The sequence below is a fragment of the Onychostruthus taczanowskii genome, unplaced genomic scaffold (assembly GCF_017590055.1).
Source record: "Onychostruthus taczanowskii isolate IOZ18803 unplaced genomic scaffold, ASM1759005v1 scaffold40, whole genome shotgun sequence".
NCBI classification, from domain to species: domain Eukaryota; kingdom Metazoa; phylum Chordata; class Aves; order Passeriformes; family Passeridae; genus Onychostruthus; species Onychostruthus taczanowskii.
In genome coordinates, this window is record NW_024501460.1 from 883,260 (window position 1) to 910,399 (window position 27,140).

A 27,140-nucleotide genomic window follows, 5' to 3' on the forward strand; every position below is an offset into this window, starting at 1 on the left:
GTGACTTAATTAAATAATTCATTATTACTGACTTAATTAAGGCAGTGTTTATTCAGTGACTTTGAACCGTTCAGTGTTTGTTCTTTTTAAACTTTGGCAGCAAATATGCGTTGCTTCTCTGTATATGTAAATTATTATTTCATGTAAGTCATTTTAATATATGAAATCCTACAGTGACTTATAATGCAAGTTGCTGTACTTTCAAATTTAATTTTAATGAGTTTGTTTTTTTTTTTTAAATCTAATTTGACTTTTTAAACAAACATTTTCTATTACAGGAATATAGTCTTATTTTTATCAACCCTGATTTATTCTGCCTATTTATTCAGGTCTGGTGGTTGGTCATGAGTCCAGCTGCCAGGGGAGAAGACAGTGAGAACTCAGTGAGCCGAGATGAGCCTAGTGGGCAAGGGACAGGCAGCTTCTGCCAGCTCTTCAGCAGCTGAGAATGTCATGGGCTTTGACAGGAGCCAGGGCTTGCTGGCATTGTGGTTTAGAGGTTGAAAGACACAGCCATAGAAAAGCAGTAGAGGAACTATCTGTCCCTTTGATTTGATTTTGCTCTTGAGGGCTTGCTGATTCCTTGACTGTTGCTGTGTGCTCTCAAGCAGCCACTCCTTGGAATGGTTCAGCTTTCCAGACTATGCAAAAGAGTGTTTTTTCACTCAGCTGCTTTTCTCTCTTTATATACATACACAACTGTAGTACTCAGCTTTTAAGAAAAATGAATGCCTGCTGCTTCGTGTAGTGTGGTTGGTTGGTCTTGGAGTATCAAACCCACATGGACTGATGCTCCTTACGTGCACTAAGCAGACCTGTATGTCCTGTGCACTGCACTGGTCCCAACTCATTAATGGTGATAGGAGTGCCTGAGTGTGACTTGGCAAAGCTATGGGGTCCCCATCCTGTCCTGGGGCCTTCACACCTTTCATAGCTCCCAACTGATAAGCAGCAGTAAAGAATGTGGCTTATTGCAGTTAGAGATAACAGGAATGGCATTTAAAGGAAAAGGTATCTGGGGGTAAGCTGAATGCATTTGATATAAAAATGATTGAGTGGCAGTAAACTTTATAACAGCCTGCTTCAGCATGTACTTTCTCTCCAGTGCTTGAAAGGAGGCTTTGGGTTGTGCCTTTCATCACTTCAGAGTGGATTTTGCAATTATGCTGGCCCTGAAAACCTGTAGAACATGACACCCATTCCCAGTGTTTATCAGTATCTCTCATTTGTAGTTTTATGCCTCTCTTTTAGGGCACTTGTTTTAGTTGGTTCCAGTGGACGATAGCTAACATCAGTTATCAGCAATATTACTGCGTCCTGGAACAGTGCTGGTTATGATGAATAATGGTTGGCAAACCGATACTTTTTTTCCTTGAGGAACACAAATCATGCTTGTCTCCCAAGTGAGCTGATGGTTTGGCAGGGTGAAGGGATGAATAAAAATTGCCTTCCAAGTGCATGCAAGTTGACAGCCTGAAAGGTGATTTTCTTGACTCATATACTTCAGGTTCTTGGGTTTTACATATGGCAAGTCTCCAGAACAAATATTACTTTTGGAAAACCTAATCAAATTCTGCCATAAGACTTAAGTTACTGAGTGTCAGGCCTCAAATGATATGCTTGATTTAGACTTCTCTGGAGTTCAAAAATTGTAAATTTTATCAGCAGTGGTTTCATGGCAAAATACAAAGCAAAAGTTGAAACTTTTATAAGAATAAACTTAGGTGCTAGGGCTTATAGAGGGGGTGAGTTCAGCATAGAAATATAATCTGTTCAGTGTTCTTTCAAAGTTTGCCTTCATTTCCTTGGGAATGCTTTGAAGGGGATGCTGTCACCCCACGTCATATTGTCTTTTTACACTACAAACTCTTTTGTAGTATCCTGTGCTGATACTGAAATTTGTTTTATTTGGTGGGTCACAGTTTGAGATCCCTTTAATGAAAAAGAAATATCAAAAGGAATTCAACAAAAGGGGAGATGAAATGTAAGTTGGGTCATTTTTCTTCCCCTGATAGTCCTATGCTGGCTAGAAGAGACAATTTAATGCAAAAATTGGTGTGTAGTTTCAATTCGTGCTTTGTGGGCTGTGTATTTTAAAAAAAACCATGGAGCTACCAGTTCACGGACTCTTCTCCAGAAGAAAACCAGAACACGTTTTTGCTTTGTAGGTGCAGTTTTTAAAACAGTGTATGCAAAATCTGCAGCATGTGGCCACCACATAGCCCAAGTCAAGAGAAATCTGGTGTAGTTCAGAATTAATATGAGCAAACTTTGATTGGGAAAAGAATAGTGAGATATGGTGAAGGCTTTGGATTAGAATTTAAAAATGGGCAATCAGAGTGATTAGATGAGAATCTAGGAGGTTCAGAGCCTGCTGGCAGTCGTAGTGCCCATTTGGCTTCAGCTGTGGCCAAGCTTCCAGGACTTAGAGACAGCAGCTCACTGGGGGACATGTCTTTGCTCTTGCCCTGGTTATGCTTCGTTGTCTCTTTTGAGGTGAGCTTGGCTGAATGCTTGGTTATGCATTGAGTAAGTGTGCTGGTGGTGCTGGATGGTGATTTTCCTGAAATCTGGGTTCTGAAATCGTGTGGCACTGATACAGTGCTGGTGGAAGTTCTTGAATTGCAGTTCTTAGTAAGTGTTTTCAGTGCAGTACTCCAGCCTGGCTCATCTTGGAAGGGGCAGCACAGCCCCTCCTTCCTCCCACCTTCCCCACCACATTTTCTTTTCTAAGGCACAATTATAGAGAGACTGAAATGGCTAAGGGAGGGAAGTCCTAGCAGCATTTCTCTGAGGAAATACAGCCATGAAATAAAACTTTGTTATGCCATATCTGAAACTATTTAGGTAGAAAGATGAGAAAGCATTCTCCTCAATAAAATTGCAACTCCTCTGGTAATAAGTTCTTAACACATTGAGTAAATAGTGAGCTAATAAAATTGCTTCCTTCCTCTCATCCCAGAGCCTGCTGAAGAGTATGTTACTATTTTAATTCTTCCTTAAGTGTGAGTGGTTTCACTGCCTATCTGCTGTTGTTTGTAAGAGTCATATTATATTGCAGTTACTTGGTGGCAGAGAATACACAAAATTTGTTAAACGTTATGCTTACAAAGGTCCAGTGCTGTTTTCCATCTGTGTGACTCTGCTTGCTGTATTATTGCTCTAGGAGAGAAAAGGCACAAAAGGGAGGGCAGCTGTGGTCTGTGTACCTTTGCTGCCCTGCGTACTTTTTCTGGCAGTCTGGAGTTTTTGTAGATGAGTGACACTTGGCCGGAAGAATCAAAGTCAGGAAATGGACATTTGATGTTCACTTCTTTGAGATTTAGGTTTTTTTTTTCAAAGGATCATAAATTGCAGTAGTTGGAAACACCAGAATGAAGAGCAAGATGATGTCAAATTGAACCCAATGGCAGCTTAATTTTATATCAATCCACAGACAAATGCAAAATACTCTCCTCTATGCTAGTCATAGGCATTCTGTAAAACAAGGATGAATTTGACTAAGCTGTGTCCCTTTTTTTGAATGTGACAAGATTGCAACACTATGGCAAACACTCCTATTATAGTTATTTGAGTTTGGGGTGTTAGAGTTAGCCAAATCAGAAACAGGCAAGCTGGGAAATTTTTGTTGAAGTACCTCTATGCAAAATCAATGTTATCAGTCTACCTCTTTGCAAGACAGTTGCTTTTGGCATCAGCTCTCTATTGTAAGTGTCACATGTGAATTTTTATAAAATCAATGCAAGTTTTAAATATTGTGTACTCCTTTGTCATGTTTGCAGGTCTTCTCACTAATGGCCAATCAAAAGGATTAGGACCAGGATCAGAACAGCTGGAGAATGAGAAGGACGATGCATCGCAAGTGTCCTCAACAAGCAACGATGTTAGTTCTTCAGATTTTGAAGAAGGGCCCTCAAGGAAAAGGTCAGTAGTGAATTATGATTAAAGTAGAGCCTTTGTTTGTTCTCTGTCCCTTTTGTCTTAGACTGTTTTTTATGTTATCAGAAGGGTATGGTTGCACCTACTGCCCTACCATAAATGGACTTTCCAGCATGGGTTCCTACTATGAACAGCAAAGAAATAGCCAACTTTGCTTCACCCATTGGTAGAGATGGTTCTTGTTGCTTTTTTGGAAAGCATGGAAAAGCAGTTGTTATTTTACAGTGGATGAAGGTAATTTAAATGCCTTAAGACTTTCTCCTCTCCTGGCTTTTTCCTCTCAGACCATGTCAATATGTATGTGTGTGCAATTTCAAGGAAAGCATCACTAAATAGTTACTGTTGTTATTTTTAGTTTTCAGTGAATTAAACCATGTAAGTTAAAAAGATAGAAAAGGACAAAACAGATGATTCTGAGAAGAGGAACTGCATGGTAATGTGGTGCAGTGACTTTTGACTGCAAAGAACTACTTCGAGATACTGCTGCAGCAAGCTGCCTTCTCTTTCCCAGAAGTCACTGAATGTGCAAAATGTGGGTTAAAATCATAGACCTCAAGCCAATCAATTACAGAAAATATGCTGAGAATGCAGGCGGCTGGGAGTTGTCCTCTCTGTGAAGTAAGAACGAAAGCAGGCTGTCTAGAAAATGCCACTTAAAAGAGAGAATCAGAAATGCTTCCTCAACCTTTTTCCCCCTGCACTTCTCACATCCTAGTTCCAAACCAAAATGAATTATATAGTTATGATAATAATAACACCAACAGTTATCTTTCAAACAAAAGAAGTATTCCTGTTTTCTGTATGACCTTAAAATTCCACTGAGAAGTCTGATGGGGTGAGGAGGAGGACACCCTCCTGTTCCTGTTCCAGTGTTTCCCATCCCTGCTTCCCACAGTCTTTTCTGGAACAAACTCAGACTGTAAATAATTATACCCACTTTGCTCATCAGGTATATCAGAATATTAATTTATGTTATTTTATATTTTTATATTTATATTTAAATATAAAATTTATGTTATCTTCCGTACTGGTAGAAATTTTGCAAGACTTATTGCATCCTGCTTCTGGTCAGGGCAAAGATATTTGTGTTCTGATTTTGGGCTTTGTGAGATACAACAGAGGATTGAAAATTATTTCTGCTGACCTGCTTGGGTGACATCTACTATTGGTGTGATCCTGGGAGACCATGGTCCATTTGCATGGCCAGCCTGTTGGTTGCACGTTGTCTTAAAGAAGTCCTGCTTCCCTCTACACTTAGTTTGGCCCCTCATTCCTCAGCTGTGCAGGCATAATGGCTTGCAGGGTCACAGCATGAGTAGCTTCAAGAACCTGGTCGGGATTAAAAATCATAGCAAGAAGAAGATGAATTGAGGCATTTTTTTACATTTTAACCTGCACGAGACTTTTATCTCTTGTTCGGAGTATGGTTGTAGGAGCAGCTGCTAGTGCAACAGAGTGACATCCTCTTCTTTTGGGGCTGGCAAGGGGCAGGAGGACTTGTCCCTTATGCTGTACCTGCTCCTGGTGCCCTGCACAGTCCAGCTTCAGAAATGAATAGGGTTTCTACATTACCAGTCTCCAGAAACTACACTTGAGTACTCTGGGTGAAACGTTTTGCAAAGAGCATTTGGTAGGTTTGGGCTGAGTGAATTCAGACCCTTGAGAGGCAGCTAGGTGGTTCAGGCATAATAATAGGGAAGTCAGTGCCTTTGGTACTTTTCAGATCAAAATCAACAAAAAAACCCAACCCCAACAGAGACCCAAGACAAAAACTTTTTCTGGCTTTCATAGAAGTCAAGGCATCATTTCACTACTTTTTCAAGCATCATGAACTGTTGAAATAATATTACAGTTTTTACTTCTGTTGCTGTGAAGGAGTTTGTTCTTGTTTTGTTTACATTTACACCCAACACAGACTTTTACTTATTTTTTCTTCCTCCTTGAGTTTCTTCTTTGCAGACAGACCTTTTCTGGGTCTGTCTTTTCTCTTAAGCTGTAGTGGAGCTTGTTGAGTGTTTTTATGTTTTCTTCTTATTTCCTTTTAGGATTTTTGCTTTGTTTAGCTGAGTATGCAATGTTTCTTCAATCCAGGTTATCTTGCAATCCCAGAAAGAGTTGTGTCAGGAATATTGGGTAAACAGAGGACATGCAGGAAGATGAGGGGGTAAACGGGACTAACATGCAATCTGTGGGTTGACTGCCTCAGCTTACCAAGTTTTGAGAAGTTTTGTCTTCCCCCAGGGTTTGTCAAAATCAAACTTTTCAGTTGTCTGTTCAGCTGTGTGTATAACTAATGACACTCTTGTGATAAAATACACCTTTGGAAACTGTAACTTTAGCAATGTACTCTGAACCAACCATTATGTGTAAGTTACTATTTATTTCTTTTTAGATTGCAGGGGTTTTTTGGGTAGGGCTGTGGTTTTCTGGTGGTTGGTTTGGGGGTTTTTTTTGAGTTTTTTTTGGAGGTTTTTTTTGGGTGCATGGCAGGAATGGTTTTTCAAAAGCTTGAACCTGTCATCTTCTAGAGGAATAAGTCACCCATATTTCACACTCATGATGGAAACAGAGTGCTAAGCAAATAAGCATAGTAAATATAGGAATCTGTTGTAAAGGCCTCCAGTTTCTTTAGTAGTTTAAGACTCTGGTTTGACCTTCTTCAGGCTGGTAATGGCAGGCTGGTACAGTGGAAGTAATCTTTTCCCAGTTTCTTCTTCCTGCCTCTTCCCAGCTGCTGTGGCTAGCAGTCCTCTGGCTCCTCTCCATCAGTTCAGGGACTAACCTGGCAGCATTTTGTCCCCGTGCGTAGAGCAGGTCACCTTCCAGAAAGGGAATAGGAATTCATGCATGTGTGTGGTTTTAGTTTGCATTTATAGTTGATCCAAACTCCTGCAGTTTCAGAGACAATTTGCACAAGAGCCTGGATGAACAACAAGTGTAAATTCTTGTAGCAAACTGAGTGGAGGGTGAATTTTCTGGCAGTGAACATTGCCTTATGGTTTCACTGTGCCAGTCATGCCTGTTGTAGATTTTCCTTGGGTCAAAACTAGGTAGTGGATGCTCCCAGTGAGTTACTGGACTGAGCTGTAGGTGCTGGCAGGCATCTGTGGAGCTGTAGCTTAGGTAGTTGCTGGCAGGCGTCTGTGGGGAAGGTAAATCCCTGCCAGCCTGGCTGTGGACCAGTGAAGACATCACTTGATAAGTATTCCTTATTTCACGTAGATGTGCCAAACAGAATAACACAGCAGCAGAACCCCCAGCCAAGCACGCCTTAAGGTTTATCAATCTATTTATTTTCCAGTTTCAACCCCTTTTCTAGTAACATAGCTGGACTGAAGAGCCATAAAGAGCACTGTGGTGGAAGGAAGGAGATGGCTGTTATGGTGAAAGTGTGCAGATTTAATATAATACTGCAGATTTTGTTTGGAAACTCCCTTTGATACTTTGTTTGATGGAGCAGGGTTTTTCAATGCAGTGGCCTGACACTGTTAGGCTTCAAATGGTTCCAACTAGTCAGTGTGTCGTCAGTAATTAATACCTTTGAACTCTGGGGACTGAAGGAAGCTTCTTACACAAGCAGGTTTGCATCTGATGCAAAAATTCCCATCTCCATTTCTTTTTTTGCATGTGTAATTTTTTACTGTAACAGTATTTGTGATGCTGCCGATTTCAGCTGCTGTTGGTGGTGGTGCTAAAGAGGAAAAGGAGTACATATACAGCTTTGCCCTTCACTGCCTCCAGATAAGTCCAAATACTGTAAGTCCTTCTTACAGAGTAAATGGAGTTTGGGGAGGATTGGTAGTGGCAGTAGTTGCAAGCTCAGTACTTCAAAATACTTCTGCTTGTTTGAGTTTACACTCAAAAGGATGGAAAACACTTGCTTTGATCTGAGCTGTGTGTATTACTAGTGGCCAGGTCTGAGGGGAAGCAGCAGGGTAATCCTGAGTAATAAATATTACTTTCAGCCAGTAAAGGTGAAAAGCATTATTCTAACATGTGGCAAAAGCCAAAAATTTACATGTTGCATTGAATCTGTTGTGCAGTGGGTTGCTGTCGAGTTGTCATGTAAATGAGAGAAGTTGCTGGTTTGTTCAGTGCTTTGGGGAGAGATGAGCAAAACTGTTGGTATATGGGCTTCATAAACTACCAGATCAGGTGGTCTTCACCATGTAAAGATCACACATTTTTCAAAACCTATGAACAAAAAGTTATTGCTGAAGGAGAGGTGTCGATTCCACGTAGCTGCATGTTTTTGTTGTGAATCTCCAGTTTCTAGCTATGATTCTCAGTTGAGAAAATCAATAGGTAACTGGCCAAAGGTGTTCGGTCTCTGTGCTGGATGCTCATACATTTTATGGCCAACTCTAAAGACCACAACCACTGGCAATTAACAACAGTGTGCAGAGACAGCTGTTGGTTTTCTAGTAATGGGTTGCCCATCTTACCGAATGTAGTGGTTTTTTATTAATTAGAGATTTTGAGGAAGAGATATGCAGAGCAGACTTGATGTGACAGTATGTTGATCTTTGGTGGTAATAGGCTATTGATTGCTTCCTGTTAGTAATCAGGTGGCTACTCATTTACATGGACCCCTTCCCAGAAACTCACACAGGGAATTGCCAAATGCACAAACGCATTTATCTTTTATTGTGAAGTTGTGTTAATAGAGGGCTGTGTGAGGCAGGAAGAGGTTGACTGATTTTGGTAACTGTTAAACTTAAAAGTAGGAATTTTCAAAAATTTAATGTTAGAATATTCTCTGTGTTAAGGGGAAAAATGTATTGGCTTAGTTTAGGAAAAAATCAGGGTTAGGGAAATTTCCTCAGCAGAATGGATGGACATTGTTCACTGGGCCAAGGGTGTGCAGAGCTCCTGGGAGAAGACACTTTGTCCAGTTCTTTTGCCGGGAAGGCTGTTGGCTGCAGGAGAAAGGAACAACCCACTGGGGAGCAGTAGCATTTTAAGCTGTCACAGCTAGATTGGCCAGAAATTGCTTATTAGGAACCTTCTGAGGCCTTTAATTAATACAGCAGCTTTCTGCTAACAGTCTCAAGCATGTGACAGTCAGAAGTGTGATTGTGCGCTACAGCAAGGCCAACCCATGGGATGTGCTCCTGCTCTTTGCCTTGTGCTGCATCCTGCTGCCTCCTCCTCTCTCCTGTTTGTCTTTTTTTTTTTTTTTTGTAATTTTATTTTTAGATACCAGTTTAGCTCCCTGAAGTGGCTCATTGTGGAGCTACAGGAGGGTTAAGGTTTGTCAGATGAAAAGGTGGTGGGACTATGTGTCCAGGGAGGGGGAGATAAGCATGCTGATCTCCCTTGGCTGGTGGCTGCACAGCTGCTAGGCTGGCAGAGCTGTTTTGCACCCTCAGCATAAAAAAAAAGCCAGTCAAGGGTAGGCAAGCTTTTGCATATTAGGCAAGCTGCTAATTTAAGTGGTTTCTTTTAGTGATATATCCTTTTCAACTTGATTTGCAAAGGACTTTCTTGCAGTAGAGCTGTCAAAAGGTTGAGAGGACTTACGGATGGGGGGGGGTTCCCTCTTTTTTTCCCCTTTCCTTTTTCTTTTTGTCAAATTGTTTTTGTAGTTAATAATGAACAGTCTCTTTAGCACTAGACTTAGCACCTTTCATGCAAGATGTAAAACAAGGTCAATCCTGTTCCCACATTGGCAAGTTTGTGAGGGATTTCTGCTTGGTATTGTAGGTGATGGAGAGAGCAGTGTATTATGACTCGGGTGTGAAAGCAGGAGACTGCTCGTAATATCAAAGTGCTTTTCCAGGACCTTTTTAGTGAATAGTCTTTTCACTAATTGGAACACTATATAATGTATTTGTGTTCAGCTGTTGCCTGCTACAACACAATATAAGCCCACTTACCAACCAGGTGCTTCTGTTATTTTTTTCTAATATCAGTAGGCAGTGCAAGTCTGCACTAGTTGTTTGCGTATGAAGAACTGCATTAATCCACAATAAAACCAAAATGGCAATGAGATTTATGTGTAATAATTTTTTTTAACACCCCCTGCCCCCCTTCTGGGAATGCTGATATGATTGGAATATATTTTCGGTGCTGCACATTTATATTTAAATAACAAGCCTTATAAACAAAGCAATAATAGTCCATTGGAGTGGATTTGCAGAGGAATAGTAAAAAGACAGATTACCTGCTTTATAATACAAGTCAAGAAGATCATTGTATATAGTTTGAAAAGGAAGAAATGGGGTGATTAATGTTCTTTCAGTATTTTCATAAGGAACAAACAGAAGTTGTGACATGAATTCTTCTATCCAACATGCAAAGATATAACGAGGTACAATAATCTGGGAACACTTAAACGTTGTGGTAGGCAGCTATGTAAACAATTTGTTTGAGTAGTGATTTAATAATTATGAAGATATGATTTATAGCAACCTGAGACGTGTCATGCCATGTCCAATTCCAGCTTGCTTGTTGTCACCCACCACCTTCTTTTCAGAAGTCAGAGTTGCAGGGAAAGGTCTTCATGACCTTGAGTTCGGACTCATTCACTGAGGGATCAAGGAAGCTTCCAAACCAGATGGGGTAGGTGGAGTTGTTTCTGTCGTTCTGTCTTTGGCAAACACTCCTTCAGGTGCCTGATAGGCCATTCCTAGCTGTGATTCATATAATTCAGGTCTCACCCCTGTGTATGACAGGCCAGATGTTGATTGCTTTAATACCAGGGAGATGTTGCTCTAAAATGACATAGGAAGTAGTTGAAAAATACACTTTTTAAAGCAAATTTGTTTGCCAATGTGCAAGAAATGTTTTTAATGCAATTACACCATTGTTGGTATAAAACTCTAGCCTGATGTTTGGGCTAACAACTCTTTGCTACATCTTTTGTGGTCCCATATTCTGTGCAAAGGTAATGAATTATGTTCAAAAGGAGAGTGTCATTCCAATATTTTGAAGTGGAAGTGTGTCCTCATATGAGTTTTAAGAATATTGGTGGTGGACTGTTTTGTTCTGTTGTTGTTTTGGTTTGGTTTTTGGGTTTGTTGCTTTGTTTTTTTTGTTTTTTTTTTTTTTTTTTCATTTGAAGATTATATTCATACTGTATGCTGGTTTGGCGTACACTGAACTATAGAAAATCCTGTTCACTATTTATTCCAGAGCAGAAATTTATGTGGCTGATATGGACAATATATAAGTGATAGGAATATATTCTCAACATATTTCTTGCAAATAACAGCATAAATGTGGGCTACTGCTGATTCACCAAAACTGGCAGCAGTGTGGGTATTAATGTTTTTTATGGGTCAGATCAAGACTACAGGTAAGGGTGTGGGTCTTGAGACTCTCAGATGACTGACAGAGGCTTGGAGCTGTATGAATATTGCTCAGAAATAGGTCAGTCCATGTCACCAGCATCTCAGATTAGGATTGCAGGAGTTTTCTAAGTTTGGACTGAATTTGAGAAGTATAAATCTCCACATGGTAAATATCCCCTTTAGAATCTTCTCAGGTCTCTTGTATTGGATAGAAAAATCACAGGAATTTTACTCATATCACCTAGTTTATGCTGGTATGATGCTTTTCCTTTCTCTTCTTCCATTGTTGTGTCCAGTAGCACAGAATTTCCTGAGGGAAACTAAGTGGTTTTTTCTTCTTAGCCTGAACATTTGTATATTTAGTTTTTTTAGCAGTATGTTTATTGTTAAGTAATTTGTACAGTAATGGTCATGTCAGGATTATGTTTTGATTTTATGCTTTTTTTCTTTGCTCTTCTCTCTTGGTATTTGTTCTTGGCTCTGATTAAATAAACTAAAGCTTAAGGGACCTCTGACCATGTGGAAAATTATTTGGAAGTTTCTTATTTTTTTCCCGTTATATTACAGTCTGTTTTCTCTGGTAGCATCATTCTTTCGGCTTTCAGACAAGTTCTCCCTTGAGTTTCATAGTTGTAGTTACTATGGAGATAGCTGTCCATTCTTCCTTTTCTCCTCCCTTGCCCTTGTCCTTTGCTAGGAGCTCCTGCGGATGTTATTTATCTTTTCAATAAAGTAAGTAGACTTTGTACAGACTTTGTTTCTAATATCTCTTCTGTTGCAACATGTAATTTTCCTGTTATGCTTTCGATTTCATGAAATCCTGTAGGTATTTGTTTATATGGATGAAAAATGTGGTATATGAGTAGGAAGTGAGGAGGTCTCTAGTTAAAAGGGTCACTTCTGGAGCTATTATCTGATTTGATCTTTCTTCACAGTTGAAGAGCTGTTCATTGAAGTCATAATTCTGTAAAATGAATTAACTGGTAACATTTGTGTGTATGTATGCTGGGTGTCAAGGACAGCTTTTAGAATTCATTTATTTTAAATGGCAGCTTTTGGAATTTAATATAAACATATTCTGGTGCAAGGAAAAATTTCTCGGGTGAAGAAATGAAAATTTGAGACAACACATCGTTAGCCTTTTAAGTCAGAGAGACTTTTCTTTGCACCTCATCATAATTTGATAGCTCTTTATATACAGCTTTATATATTCCAGCTTAACAGAGAAACATGGATGTTTGGGTAGTCAGCTATTCTGCAACAGATATTTTCCTTTGCATGTGTGCTGTTGTATTTCTAAACCCCTTCTCTTGGGGAGGCACTGTTTCACTTGTTGTCTGTGGTTTGATATCACTGCTTTGCTGAATGACTTAGATTTGAAATGGGCTCTCCAACCAAGGCGTTCTACCACAACTGCCTGTCTGAGCAGACATCCCACCTGGAAAGCCAGTGCAGCTGCACTGCTCTTTGGATGGATGTCTTTCTTAAGGTAGCTTCATCTTCAGAGGAATTTCCCCTCTTTCTTTGGAGGCATCTTGCCCGAGGTGATTATTACAATGTTACTGTTTTCCTTTGGCCAGCTGAGTGCTGTGCCCTGTCACCTGTGGCTTTGCAGAATCAGGAGCCTGCTGAGAAGACCCTCTGTTTTACAGCTGCATAAGTAACCTACCTTGGGCTCTTGGTCAGATAATGCAAATCTCTTTGCCTCCCACCGGGAGTGTTGGGTTGAAATTGCAGCCTGAAAGCCCATGAGTGATACGTAATAAGGAGGCATGTCCTTCCCTTGACCCCGTTTGTGCTGGGTCTGGCATGGTTTGTCACCTGGCCAAAGCAAAGGTAGGTGGTTTTCTGTGGAGTCAGTGGAACTGGTGTTGGACAGATTCCCTGGGAGCCTCAGGGAGCACAGCAGAGGTGGCTTTGGGGAAAAAAAGATGAACAGGGGCAGCATCAGTCGCTCTGGGGGATGGCTGGGTACACTGATCAACTCAGCCCTCCAGAATGACATTGTCTACAGTTTTATTCTAAGCAAGCAAGCAAAACTCTGAAACCCTTTACTTTTTGTCTCCTGTGCTCTTTTATTATGCTTTAGATTATTCCTGGCCTGCTGACAATTTGTTCTGCAAGTTGTCAAGCAAAATGTGCATTTTAAAATAAATTACTCTAAAATTTTAATCAACTCTTTTTTTAGAAGGGAGTCTCATGTTTTTCTTTTGCATACGTCTAGTTCGCTGTTAAAGTAAGCAGCTGGGACTTTCTTGATTACTTCTATTTTTAGTGACATCTTCTTTACACCTGCACATTGAAAATCATGATGTTTTCTAACAGAGATTGAGAAATCTTTCAGCCTTCCTGATTCTTAGGTCAGAAGCCTGAAATCAAGCTGGCCCTCTAATTTCAGTGTCTTGGTGTGGATGGAGTTCTTATATTTGTCTTACACTAGAAAAATTGACCACTATTGATTTTCCTTGATAGTTAGTGCATCCCACCTAGTTAATTTGTAAGAGAACAAGAAGACAAACTAGGTGTGGCACAATTTCTGAAGCTCTCACTTTTATATCTCTAGGCCTGTGAAATCCTCTCATTACCTGAAAATTAAAGTGTTAAGTAATATCTAGGCAAATGATACCATGCAATCTAGGTTTCATTTTTACCCATTTTATTTCGTTTCTGTTACATAGAAATCCTGCTGTTAAATTCACCTTTGATATATGTGCTATATGCCATCTCAAATTAAGAGTATTTAATTGCTTCTAGTTTCCAGATGGACTACAAAATAAACTTTAAAAGTGAATCAGATGAGAAATGGAAAAAGAGGGGAAATAGCATTTGAGTAAAGGTCACGCTCTTCTTATCAGACAAATCAATTGAAGCAATTCAGAAAAAAAAAAACCCACATGAAAAAAAGTTTAATTTTTCCCCGAAGCTTTTGGTTGCAGGACCCTCCTAAAACAAAAATTCAAACATTTGTTCTTCTTTGGGCAGTACAACCCACAGTATCTCTATGTAGCCTAGGTACCAGGTAGCCTTGTGTCCAGATTCTTGTGTGGCCTCGCACAGTACTTAACGGCTCTATGTCTCTTCCATCTTCAAGTATAATTGGCAGAGTTTTGAGCAGTTAAAGATTGGAGTAATAGTTGTTTTTTGTTTTCAAGGGCAAAGTATAAGTAAATTATATTATTTTTATCTGTTTTGAATATATGTCTATTTTGAGCTTTATTTATTGCTCTTCCTTTTTCTGATATTAAATTAACATAGATATTAATAAATAAACAAAAAATAAATTCTCTCCCCAAAGGAGGATTTTGAGAGTTCTTTATCAGCACAACTGCATTCAAATCCATTTTTAAGTAACAAGAGTTAATTCCTGCATCCACTGAAAGTGCTTATTTATTATTGATTTCAGTGGATTGGACATCTTCCTAAGATGTCTGCAGGCTGAAGAAAGCTGTATATTAAGTGCCTGTGGTTTTGGCTGCTCTTAGAATAGCCCTTCAGAGAACCTTGCTTATTTTCCTTTTCAATTATCATACTCTGTGTAAGCCTGCTGCAGTTTTACACCACAGAATGAGCCATCAGGAACATATGTCGTGTGCCCAGTTCCATGTATTTCCCAGGCTCTTACCTGGCTTGGGTCATCTTGCTGCCTCTGCTCAAGGTGGTCAGGGTGAAGTCTGAGAAATTGTTCATTGATTGGATGGCTGCTGGCCTGGGTTTCACACTTGTTGGGTGCTTGATTATTTCAGTGGCAGAAAAGGGTGTCCTCTTCACCCACAGGATCACTCCTTTGAAGCCTTTTGCGCAGAGACTGTGTTGGAGGTTCTGCGTTGCATCGAGTGCCTCGAAGCTGTAGCTGTGCAGGCTTACTAATTCAGTGGGACTACAAAGAGAATATTCCATTCATAGAAAAAATGGAATAACCTCTCCTTTACACTTTCTTCCAGTGTAATGGGGTAATTCACTGAAATTATCTCAGTGTTTTATAATCCCATTGTATCCTAAGCCATCCTCTGTTCCTCTTATTTCAAGTCATAGAAACTTCTCAATATGGAATTTATCTCCCAATTATGGTCATTACTTTCAGCTTCTTAATTACATCTTCTTGAGCACTGGTTCCCAACCCCTTACTTTGAAACTGCTTAGTTTCAGGAAACGTAAAGGCTTTTGCTGTTTGTTTTGTGTGGGGGGTGTGTGTGCGTGTGTGTGATTCCATGGTGTTACCTGCTGTCTGCAGTTCAAGGCTTCAGATTGATTTCTTCTCTATCAGGTTTTTCCGTGCCATTCAAAGCCTTCTACCAGCCTGGGGATGCAGCTGTATGCTAATTTCCCAGTCTGAACAAAACACTCATAGGTCACCACCAAAGCACTTGGTCTTCTTGATACAGAGGGAGGAAGTTTCTGGGCTGTGATGGGTGAGAAAGGCAGGGTCTGAATCTGTTGCTGTTTCTTGTTTCTTCTCAGCTCTGGGAGATGAAGTTTCTTTTCCTGAGATGGAGCTCTGATGTTAGAAATGCAGCTCTGTCACATCATTATTTCTAATTTTTAACATGAAAAAGGCAAGTTGAAAGGGAATTTGTTACAACTTCTTGTTACTCTGTCTTCAAAAAGGAAGTGTGAATGTAATCTTCACATATCATATCTTCATATAACAATTTTTAAAGGCCCTTTAGTCTGAAGTAGTGTTTGACATGAGGACAGGCAACAGTATTTCAGTATCTGGGCAGATTTCCAGACCCTGATACTATGTGCTTGTTCTGACCTATCCTTTCCTCTGGGTGTTCTTTTTCCCTAAGACTTCTCACTGCTAAGGGAACATGTCTTTTACAACTTGACATTGCCAGCTTAAAAAGCAAACTGACAAAAATTTCTTTAAGGTGAGGTTTGAGGACGCACACACATTCAGGAATATTTTTGCCCCATTTCAAATAGGTGTCTAATTCAACAGGATATTCTTTTTTGGGGAGGAGAGGGGAGGACAAAATGGTGGAGAGCATTCTAGCAAGATGCTTCAGGGAAGTAAATCAAGAAGGCCAGTGCTGAAGATGTAGGGCAGTGTTATTCATTATTTCAAATAAAATATAGGATGAAGAAAGTCTTCTCTTGCCTTCCTGGACACCCCAGCTCCTCCCACCCAAGTTACTAATAAGGCTAGCAGAATCCCTCTTTGCTTTTCTCACTCAGGTTCATTTTTTTAATTGTAGTGTGACAAATGTTTTGCTCTTCGGAGATAACCTTTTCTGACAGTTTCCTTGTTTTTGTATGAAAAGCACAGAACCCTTACGTCCTTAAAACAGAAATCCGTTTTCTGTTTGTGTTCCTCTCGGTACTTCTTTACTGATCATTATTCAGTCCAGCGTGCATGAATTAGTTGGTGACTTTTCTGCTTTGTTTTCTTCCTTGTTTGTTCTTTACTCTGCTGTTTCTCTGGACCATCCCAACCTTTTCTACTGAAGTGTTTTTCTGCTAGGTTTTATTCAGCGTGGTTTCCCAATATGAGCCTTAATGAAAACAAATGTTTACAGCGTTTTCTGAGCATTAGGTGAGCTGCTATCTTTAATTACGAAGGGCTTGGAGATGGAGGAGGAAACCCACTTATTGGCAACAAAGGGCCCTAGGATTGTTTGTGCTTGGCTCATTCATCTCCCTCTGCTTCGCAGACAAGTGAGACTTTCTGAGCATTTGAATACAGTTTATTCTATCAATTAAAAAAGAACAAAACAAAACCTGTCTCTTACATTGCTTAAATACCTATTAAGCCCATGAAGGGAATACTAATTTCAATGGTTCTGTATAATGAGCTCTCAATTTCTGAGTCATGTCAGCCATGGAACCTCTTAACAAGGACATGGAAAACCCCACAAAAAACCCCCTAATGTCAGTCTTAATTCCTTAATTATTTTGATGAGTGTAGAAATGAAAAGCTCGAAAGCATTGTGTCACGGTGCTTATTTTCCAGATTGAACATAACAGGGAGGATTTATGAAGATTTTCCTCTCTGTTACTGGGGTGGATGAAACAGAGAGCAAGAAGGTCTGAGCACTGGCAGTACTCAATGCCAGCAGCACACCTCATCAGCTGACAAGCCCTTGAAAGTTCTTAAGTGGGATGAGATACGAGATTAGATGGAGTTTTGTGTTTAGTTTCTCTTTGCCCTCCCCTGTCTCCGTATGAATGCCAGCACATATAAATCATGGTGCTTAGCTGGCACAGAAAGGGGGTGTCACAGTGCAGAGCAGTGCTCTACCAGCTCGACAGGAAGGCAGAGGTGATATCTGAGATGCATGTGTGAGAGTCCTGTACCTCTGGATGGGTGTTACCTTGAGTTCCTGTGGATTTTAATTAGGCAATGCAGTGATGCTGGGCACTACCTGCATTTCAGAACATAGATGTTACTTGAATGTCATTTATTCTACCTTCAGTACACCTACAGGTGATTTGGTTCAGCTGCACAGTCCCTGTAGAAGAGGCTGCTGAGAGTGCAGTGACAGCTTGTATGCTCCCTGTGCATCACAGAAAGGGCTCTGCTCATTCCTCTGGAAAATGTTGTTATATTGCCATGTCTGCTGGGGAATCACCCCTCTGTTAGGAGCATTGTCAAGTTGGGTGTTTTAAGGACAGAATTCAGCATTACTTAATGATATGTGAAATGTAACTTAATGCATTTATCACTGCTTTGAATTTTCTGGCCTTGCACAATGAACATCCCACAGTGGGAGATTCATGTTCTCCTTAGACTGTATTATTTGTATTATTGGCAAATGTGCTCATTTATAATAGGGAGAGAAAAATAAAGGCAGGGGAACCTTGAGAAATGCCAGCTAATAAAAAATAAGACAGTTGTGTTTTCTAATAAACAATGAAAATAGTAAAACTGGTGATGCTACAGGCATCTTGTGTTATTGATGAAAACAAACTGCTTACTGACATCTGCAGCAACCAGCCCTTGAGTGGTGGCATCCCAGAGCCCCTCAGTGCCATGTGTTAGGCAGAATTGCTGGAATTCACAGTGTGAGACTTTCAGGTTTTGAAGGGGTTTGATTTATTTGGTTTTCCCACTCGGACTTTATTTTTTCTTGCAGATTTATATTTCTTATACAAGTGGAAATATAATAAATAATATAAATATAATAAATAATATAAATAAGAATAATATAAATAATATAATATAATAAGGAAAAAGCTGTTCTTTTCTTGGAGATGGTGTGAAAAGCCATAGGTATTTCTTTTGGACAGTTGATTACTTTAGCGTTCTGAAGTCCCCATTGTTAACAGTTATAATTCATCAGTACTGCTCTGGAATAGCATTTCACATGCTGTAGACTCTTCACTGCTTCTCCTTAAGAATTCCTTCTCTCTGCTGCATCCCACCACCTGACACAGAACTGACACATTTTTGCAGGTTGTGAACATCCTCTGCTTCATGAGCAAATTCACTTAAGTACCACGGTTTCTGCATCAGTTTGCTCTTAGCATGAGGAAACTTGGGTTCAGCATATGTAGCTGCTGTAACCCTGCTGTATTATGAGGCTGATTAATGAAATTTTCCTGTTTATACTGCTACTTGTACAGTATTTGTAGATTGATAGGTTCCCGTGTCCATCCTTCACCTTCGCCCCCCCGAGTTGTTTCTGAGATTCTATACATTGAAGTGCCATAGTTTTTATTCATATTTCTTGTCTAGAAGCATGCAAGTCAGTGGAGGGGAGAGTACCACCTAGTTCTGTAGTAGAATTCAAATGACTAATTTAAATAATGATAAACTCTAACTTTTGATGTACCTCACTTTTCATGGCATCTGTCTAGATTGGGGAAGTTGATGTTCTGGGTCAGCTGTAGCTGTTCCAAAGACAGATCCTTAAGTATGATTTTCCTCAATTGAGTGGAATGCAGAACATAAAAAACTTGCCAAGGAATATTTTTAGAGAATTCTTTCTTATGAGAGAGAGGTGTAGAGGAAGAGGTGTCTTGACTTGCTGCTTGTTCACTATGACCCAGGGAACCTCATGGCCACTGTGGTGGGGATAGACACCACAGATTTTCTCTACTGCATTTGGCTTGTAGAAGATGATAAAGCTCACTATCCTTCTTTTCCTTCTTCCCCCCTGCTCACTTTCTGGTTTTCCCCCAAAACCTCCTTTCTTCAGGGAAATTATTGTATGTAATAATTGTCTGCTGAATCCTTCTAAAGGAGCTGCTCCGTAAAACGGAGTAGTCATTAATTTAACACTCCAACGCTGAGTGAATGTGTGAGCTACAACAGCTGCTTTGCTTTGCATCTGCACTTTGAGGGTGTTGGCATTCCACTGGTTTCTTTAGGATTTAGAAAACCTTCCCTAAAGGGCTAAAACCTGAAATGGTCTGAAGCTCTGAGTTCTCTCAGAACAATATTTTGTAGGTATTAATGGTGTTTGACTCACCAGTTGTGGTAGCATGGGTTCCTAAATCTGGAGGAGTGTTTAGTTTTGATTTTTGATTGCTTTTAAAGCTTTTCTTTCTCCTTGGGGAAAGGGAAAGGTATGTAAAATGTTAAATGGTATGTAAAAAGTTAATTATGACAGTTTATCTTGTTAAATTATGAAATACCTTCTGCTAAGCTTATTATAGTAATCTAAAAATCTGCTATTCATATTTCTGATGTTTGTCTCCAATCATGGCTTTTCACTGCAGATAACATGCATATGTGTGTGTGCATGTACATGCATGTATAAAACATTGGATAAGCAAATCTTACCTATATAGTTTAATTTTATGTAGCTTAAAGCGTTGTTAACCACATCAGTCATGTCAGGCTGTCTAAGGTCACTCAATGGCTATGAAGAGAGATACTGTTAGTGACCCAGTTATTTCTAGTGTAGCTTCTGATCTTGCAGATTTATGTAACAATGATGCATCGAAGTGCTGGAAGACATTTCAAGCTCCCTGGTTATGAGGAGTCCCTTGTGGGCAGGGAGAGAGCCCAGGTGAATGGACAAAAATGTAGATTAGCATGTTTGGCAAAATTCTTACTTAGATTTTGAACCCTGTATTAGATCAGGGATGTCTCTGTTTGGTATGGTTTTAATATTGCCCGTATAGAAAATGTGAAGTTGGAGTCATTACCTTTTCCAAAGTATAGAATTTGAATATTTGGAGATGGAATTGCAGCTTAAATTTCTTCTAAAGGCAAAATCTCCCTCTGTCTGTAATAGGAAACCATCACAGAAAATAGCAGGTTGTGGGGTAGTTTGGCTGGAGTCTGGTATAGCTTTAAAAGGGATTTTAGATTTCCTGATCCAGAATGATTCAAGTCTTAGTGGTGGTGCTTTGCTGAGATTTTTAGACTGCCCATGTTAAAATAAATTAAAAAGCAGCTTTTAAATTAATGAAGTTAAACTGGCACAAGAGGCTGAATGGACAGGCTGTCTTTTTGATTTATCTGTCAGCAAGGCACTGGTTTAACCTACTCTTAACCCATAACAGTCCACGTGGATTTGAACTGATTTAACAAAAATTAAATTGGGGCAGTCTTGTGTTGCCAGCAAGGCCTCAGGAGAAGCATCTCTAGTTCTGCCTTTTGGCATCGTCTTCCCTTGGTAATGGTGTGATAAAAGATGCATTTATTTTATTTGTTGACATTGTTGACTTAATTCTCACCTTCAAGCTAGTAAGATTTCCTCAGTGCTAAGGGCAGTCACTCACACAACCATTTGTGGTTGCATTTGTTTGTTATTTTGAACAGTATCCCAAGCTACTGAGCCCATATTTAATATAATTTTAAACCAAGAAAATACTCGAGGGGTTTATGAAGTCCTCCACGTATTTGTTTACCTGTGGCTCAGTGGTTGGCTGGGTATGAAAAGGATTGCATGTTTTGTCAGATCTCTGCAGTTTTCTAATCAGGCATGTTGTGGCTGCATTGCCATTCTCTCCTTAGTCCTCTGGTCCTCACAGGCTTTCCATTTTATTTTTGGTCGACTTCCACTTTTTCTGAACATACTGACAGAATATTTTACTTTCTCAATTGCTCCTGACCTTACTGCCTTGATTCCTCTTGCTGCCCAAGCATTCTTTGCAATTTCACTTCTTCTGTTCTTGGTGTGGAGTTTTGCATGGCATTCTCACCAGTTACTTTGCAGGTGCCCAGCCTTTGACAGCCACGTGAACTGGTGTCCAGTTCATCAAATGTTCACTGGTGCTCTCAGATGAAGTAATTGCCAATTTCTTGCTGCTCCTGTGTGGGAGCAGTCTTGCCACGACCTTTTGTATGGCCATGTGGCAAATTGACCCCAAGTCCTCATCTGATTCAAGCAGGTGTGGGTGTGCACATACTGTTTTTCATAGGATTTTATTCCTCTTTTAGTCAATGTCTAATTTCAGCCTGGAAAAGGGATAGAAAAGTTATTTGTCTGAGGACTGCCAGCAGATCAGTGACCAAATATTGGCTCAATGCAGTTGAAGGGGAAGAGAAGGTGCCAGGAAGCATCCCAGGATTTTGGGGGTTTTCAGACAGATTTGCTGTGCTTAGTTGTCGCTCCAGTGATTTATCACAGTCAGCAACCACGTCTCAGGAACACTTCCAGAGGAGCACAGTGCCAGCCAGTGGACTTTGTCCATGGGACACCTATAAAGTGCTGACTGCACTTTTATGCAGTGTCACTGCCACTGTAGACAGCATCTGGTATGCCACCCTCTCCTTTCTCTTTTAAATGTTTGTAAGCTGGGGCTTTGCTTGTGATGATACAGGGAAAAGTAGTGGGTGATCTGCTCATGGGGACAGAAGTCCTTCATGACTTCTGTCAGACCTTCTCATTACTTCTGAAAAAAACTTAAAAAACCCCCAAGGTTATCAAGTAAAAAAGCCCACCCAAATTTGTCTTCCTTGCTTGTCTTGGTGAAAACTAGGCTCTTTGCTGCAGAAAGGTTGACAGTGAAAGGGACCACATTGGCATTGCTGCCAGGCACGTTTTTTGTTAAAATTTTAGAGTTCAGTAGCTAATGTGTTTTAGTCAGCTTAGGGTGATCTTAATGCAAGCTGCTAGTGGAAAAGGGAGTCCTGTTCTTCCCTCTAGTGTGTTCGTGCCACCTCTTTTGTGCCAGCACCAGCACTTCTGTGCTTATGAAACCCAACCTGAAAAAGGAAAAAACCCAACCTATAAATTAATTTTCAGCCCGAGAGACTTCCTCAGCCAGTGATTCTAGGGTCTCAAGGGCTGGAGGTGAAGGGAAGAACATATACCACACCTTTTTTCTGAAGCAGCCTCTCAGATCACTTTTAGCCAAACTGAACCCAGTCATTCAGAGGGGGTGGGATGCAGGTGAGGCAATGCAGCAGTTGCTGCTCCAGAAAGGTGTGGTCCTACTCCCTTTGTCCTCCCCCAGGCTGGGACCGTGCCCTCCCATTGCTTCCTGGTCAGAGTTCACGATGGGATGCAGAACCAGAAGGAACATGACTTTCTCCTTCCACTATCTGCAAGCTCCTAGTTTATCTGAGTTGTATCATCAAATAGCAGGAGTCCTGCTGCTCACGTACCACTGTGTATGCTAAAAGTAAAATTAAGGAGGGTGTTAGGGAAAAAGCACTGATAAATCTCACTCTTCTGTGAACAAAGTCTTCTCAGAGGGACTGTATTTTTTCACTTCCTGGACAGATGTGTGGTGTGTACACACAATTAGTGTGTGTCTGTGAGGGTTTTTTACTATGATTACCTGGTACTGAAATGAGCTTGATATGCACCATATCTTTTTACTGGAGTCTCCAGGGGCAGGGGAATGTGACATATGTGACAAGAAGCAAGAGAGTATTGAATACTTACTACTGCAGGTAAAGAAAGAAAGTCTGCAGGGAAGGTTGTGGTGGCACAGGAATTGTTACCATAGTTTCCATTCATATCATTAGTTCCCAACTACTTCTTCTGGCATTCAGGAGGAAGAGAAAGACAGCATGCTCTGGCAGTCCAGCCAGCCCCCTCTCACAGGATTTAGCGTCTATGTAAAGAAGCGATTTGAGGTGAATGGCCCCTTTCCTTTTCAGGCCAGTTTGACTGGTAGCAGGATGTGGCATGGCTTGAAAGAAGGCATGAACAGAGTTACTGGGACAATTGACTGCATCTGCCTGATTGACTTGCAAGAATGGGCTGTTTGACTCCTGGGGAGGAAGCCTGGAGAGGGTCGTGGTTTGCTTCCAAGAGAAACTCAATACAAAAAATTACAATGATGAAGGAAAAGAGACCAAAAAGTAGAGACAGCACCTGCTAAAGTTTATATTTTATCTTCAGAGTTATATATGAATAGCGTAGATTTAACATAATGGAATTAATATTATATAAAAATAGCATAGGATTAACATAAAGGAATATACTGATTTTTATTTTATTTTCTTCCCCTGATAGCTCACTTGCATGTTTCTGTTTAGTTGCAAGACGGTGAATGTGACTGATAGGTGTTCTATGCAGAAGTGATCACTTTGGTGCTTATCAGAATAAAGTCTGTGCAGCAGATAAAGGATGTCTTGTGTCTCTATTTGTTTCTTGCTGGGTGTCTAAACGTTGTAGTTTTTACAAGAGAAATGTCGAGTTCCTGGTTAATAGCCAGATGGTAGAGGAGCCTTCTAAAGGCTGTCCCTGTGGGAAGTGCAGATATGTGGTTTCAGGTGTGGTTAGATTGCAAGCTGCAACCTCTGCAAGAGGTTAAAATGCCCACAACCTACTGACTTCTATCACTTCCTGCCAGTAGATGGAAAATTTTATTCAAATGTTAGGGATTAATGCAGGGCTTAATTGAACAGGAAGTTTCTCAGCCATTCAGATGATGTCTAGAATGATCCATACACTGTTCTTTCTGACATTTCTGCCAGGAGTAATCTGTGGCTTTCTGGCTAGTGCAAGTTGCTTTTAGGGTGAAGGTGAACGATGGCTAGAGTTGAGGAACACGTGTTTTTCTGAGACTGGAAAACAAGAATGAAATGGTCTGTAAAACAATTTTTTAAAAGCATAGTTGCAGAGAAAAGGCTGCTCAAAGTGAAAAAAGAATTTTCCTTCAGTCACATGGCTTTGATCTTGCATCCTCTTGAGTTTTAGCAGCTGGTCAAATTACTAGGGAGGGAGCTGCTACTATGTTTGGTATTATTTGGTTTATCATGGGGAACAAAAAGCAGCTCTGAACTGATCAGAGACCAGGGGTTTGGGTATTGCCCAGGCATCTCATGAGCAAGGAAGTGGGAAGCTCTTGTCAGAGGAACCGTGCTGGTTTTGTTTAATGCCTCCTGCTTGGGAACTGGGAAGTGATCAGGTTTTGCAGATGTCCCTCAGATGTCTGAGGACACTGAAAATAATACTAGAATAATATTGAAGCTGGACAGTGTGATTGCTAGAAGTAATTTTGACCTCTCTATAATACAATAGGGGGCAATGCTCAAGTTTTCTCAAATTGACAGGTTTTAACATTCTATAGGCTGTCTCCCATAGGGTGGGAAATCTTTTCGTAGGGGTCAAAACCATTTTTGAAAATAATCCAAACCTGCATTGGTAATAAACGATAACAAAGTTAACAAAGTTTCCTGCAATTCCACACAGACAGCAGCATGGTGTTGCAGAGAAGTGAAGTGGAAGGGGAGACCATTTGTGCCCCTAGGCTTTCCCACACTGGTTTTACCTGAATATCAGAAGACTTCTGAGGGTTGCTTCTTTCTTCCACCTTCAGCAAGTGCTGGCAGCAGGACCTTGACAGGTTCCTTGCCAGTAGGTGGAGATCGTGCAAGTGAACTGGAAATTGTGTCCTCCTTCCAGTGAGGAAGGTGTCTATTAGCATGGAGTTCAACCTTGTTTGCTTCCAGCACAAGGGACAGGGTTTAATGTGAAAAAATAACTTTGTTCTTGTGGTTTTCTTCTTGAAAAGAAGTTTGTAGGCATAGTACATGCTCAGACATCTGGTAGTGATTATTAAAAACCAAGTAAATGTAAATGAGTTCCTTAATATTTTTTTTTCTGCTGTGGTTTTGCATTTTAGCTTTCTAGCATGTGGTGATGCTCTTCTCTGTGCAGCAGCACAGCATAAAATGGCAGACCTGGCCTAAATTTACTCCTTGGTGATGTTCTTCTTGCTTTCTGGTATGGCATGGTGGTTTTGGCTCAAGCTCAAAAGTAGAAATCTTGGGTCACACTGCTAGAATAGGGGGGCAGCCCTCATTTCTGGATGCAGGAACCAGAAGCCCTAGTCTCCATTTGCCAAATATTTTTGTAGGTAGCTGTGCTTGCTAGGCAGCTTGCAGAGAACTCTGGTGAAGAGAACCAAGTAGCAGCCTGAGATGAGGAATGCTGCAGAAGTGGAATGCCTCCAGAACATGGGTACAGGAGCTGAAGTAAGCTGTGCGCAGGTGGGAGTGTGGGGAGGAGTCAGAAGTTGTTGTAGCTTTTATGGTACTGCTGAAGTCAGTGCTCATCAGCTGGTGTTGGTGCTGCTCCACACCAGTGCAGTGACTCCCATCACAGCTTTGAGTCAAGTATCATAAGCTAGGGTGCAATCTCTGTAGCATACATAGCCCAAAGAACAGCAGGGAAAGAGATGTATCCAGGACATAGCCCCCTCCAAAATGGACTTCTGGAATACATTCCTGTTCCTTCTGAATGAGGCTGATTTTGCATTACTGTGCACGTTTGTAGCTTCTGTAGGTATATCTGAGCTGGCTCAGCTGAATGCTGTTGGCTGTGGTGTTGAGGGTGTCAGCAACAACCAGGACATCGGGAGGAGCATTTGTAGGATTCACAGCCTGCAGCATTGTTGTTAGATTGATTTCCATGTAGACTGATGAATTTGAAGGCTTTATGCAATGTGCAATATGGTACAGTGTAGACACAACTGAAGTACAACTTGGAGCAGTCAAAGGTTGAAGTACCGGTGCTTATGTTCTTAGACTAGAAATGAAGCTACTCCAGAATGGGAATTTTTAAGAACTGTTGCAGGACAAAGGAAGGGTGGCACCACCTGTCTCCAGTATTCAGAAGGATCTCTTCTGCCATCTATTGCCATGTACAGCTCACCACATGTCTGTATGGAGAGGAAGAATTTTTGTCCAATCTCAGGTGTTATAGTCCTGGAGAAAGTAGATTTAAAAGAGTCATTGTCTTTCTGATTGTCCATTTCCCACACTTACTTATAGAGGAATAAGGCTTTGGCCCTGGATTTATGGACAAGTCTGTAGGACAGTTCCTATAGTGTGATCTGATGACAAAGGCTGTAAGAAAACTGCTTCTTGGGAGCTTTATTCAGCTGCCATATCCTCATTTGATCACACTCCCACTGCTGCTTCTCTCTGGACAGCAGCTAATAAACCCTCCTGTACTTGCCACAGCGACTGGCACACGGGACAGGTGGAAGGGTTTGAGTATTTGATGGTCATTAATGTATTTCAATCTAAATCAGCCTTTATCCAGCTGCTAGAGTCTGAGCTAAGCATGCCATTGTTGAGATATTTGAAGGTGGATGTATGGTTTTGTAACCGTGTTGTGCTGGAGTTGCACCTTGGTGTAACCCAAAGTTAAGTTTTGGTTTAAGCACGATGAGAGGTTGTGACCCTGCCTGCAGTGCTGCAGTGATGCAAGTTTTGTGTAATGAACATGGACTGTTCTTGCATCAAGTCCAGTTAAAACCAGTTGCAGCAGTAAGGCGAGAGGGGACCCATTCTCCTGCAACTTTGACTAATTATGCTTTTGGTTTTTTGGATAGTTTCTTGTTCCTCTTTGCTTCCCTGTATCCTGAAGTCCATGAAAGGCACCCAAGTTCACATTGGGAAATCCTACTGCTACATAAGAGTAGTGTCAAAATTCCCTGACCACTGTGGATGTTTCAGGACAAAAACCCAGGGCATTTAGTACCCAGTGTTATTTAGCCCTCTCAAGGTTATCTGCACCACTGAAACACCTGCACTTACTGGAT

General features: G+C 40.7%; 1 protein-coding gene across 7 annotated transcripts in view; it reads left to right on the plus strand.

Annotated features, from left to right (window-relative positions):
• The window catches only part of JARID2 (jumonji and AT-rich interaction domain containing 2), a 215,706-nt gene that overhangs the window by 120,415 nt on the left and 68,151 nt on the right, over positions 1-27,140 (plus strand). For all 7 annotated transcript variants that reach the window (XM_041413111.1, XM_041413113.1, XM_041413112.1 and 4 more), the window contains one exon: positions 3,783-3,924. In XM_041413111.1, coding sequence (XP_041269045.1) covers positions 3,783-3,924 — 142 coding nt within the window. The remainder of the gene's footprint in view (positions 1-3,782; positions 3,925-27,140) is intronic.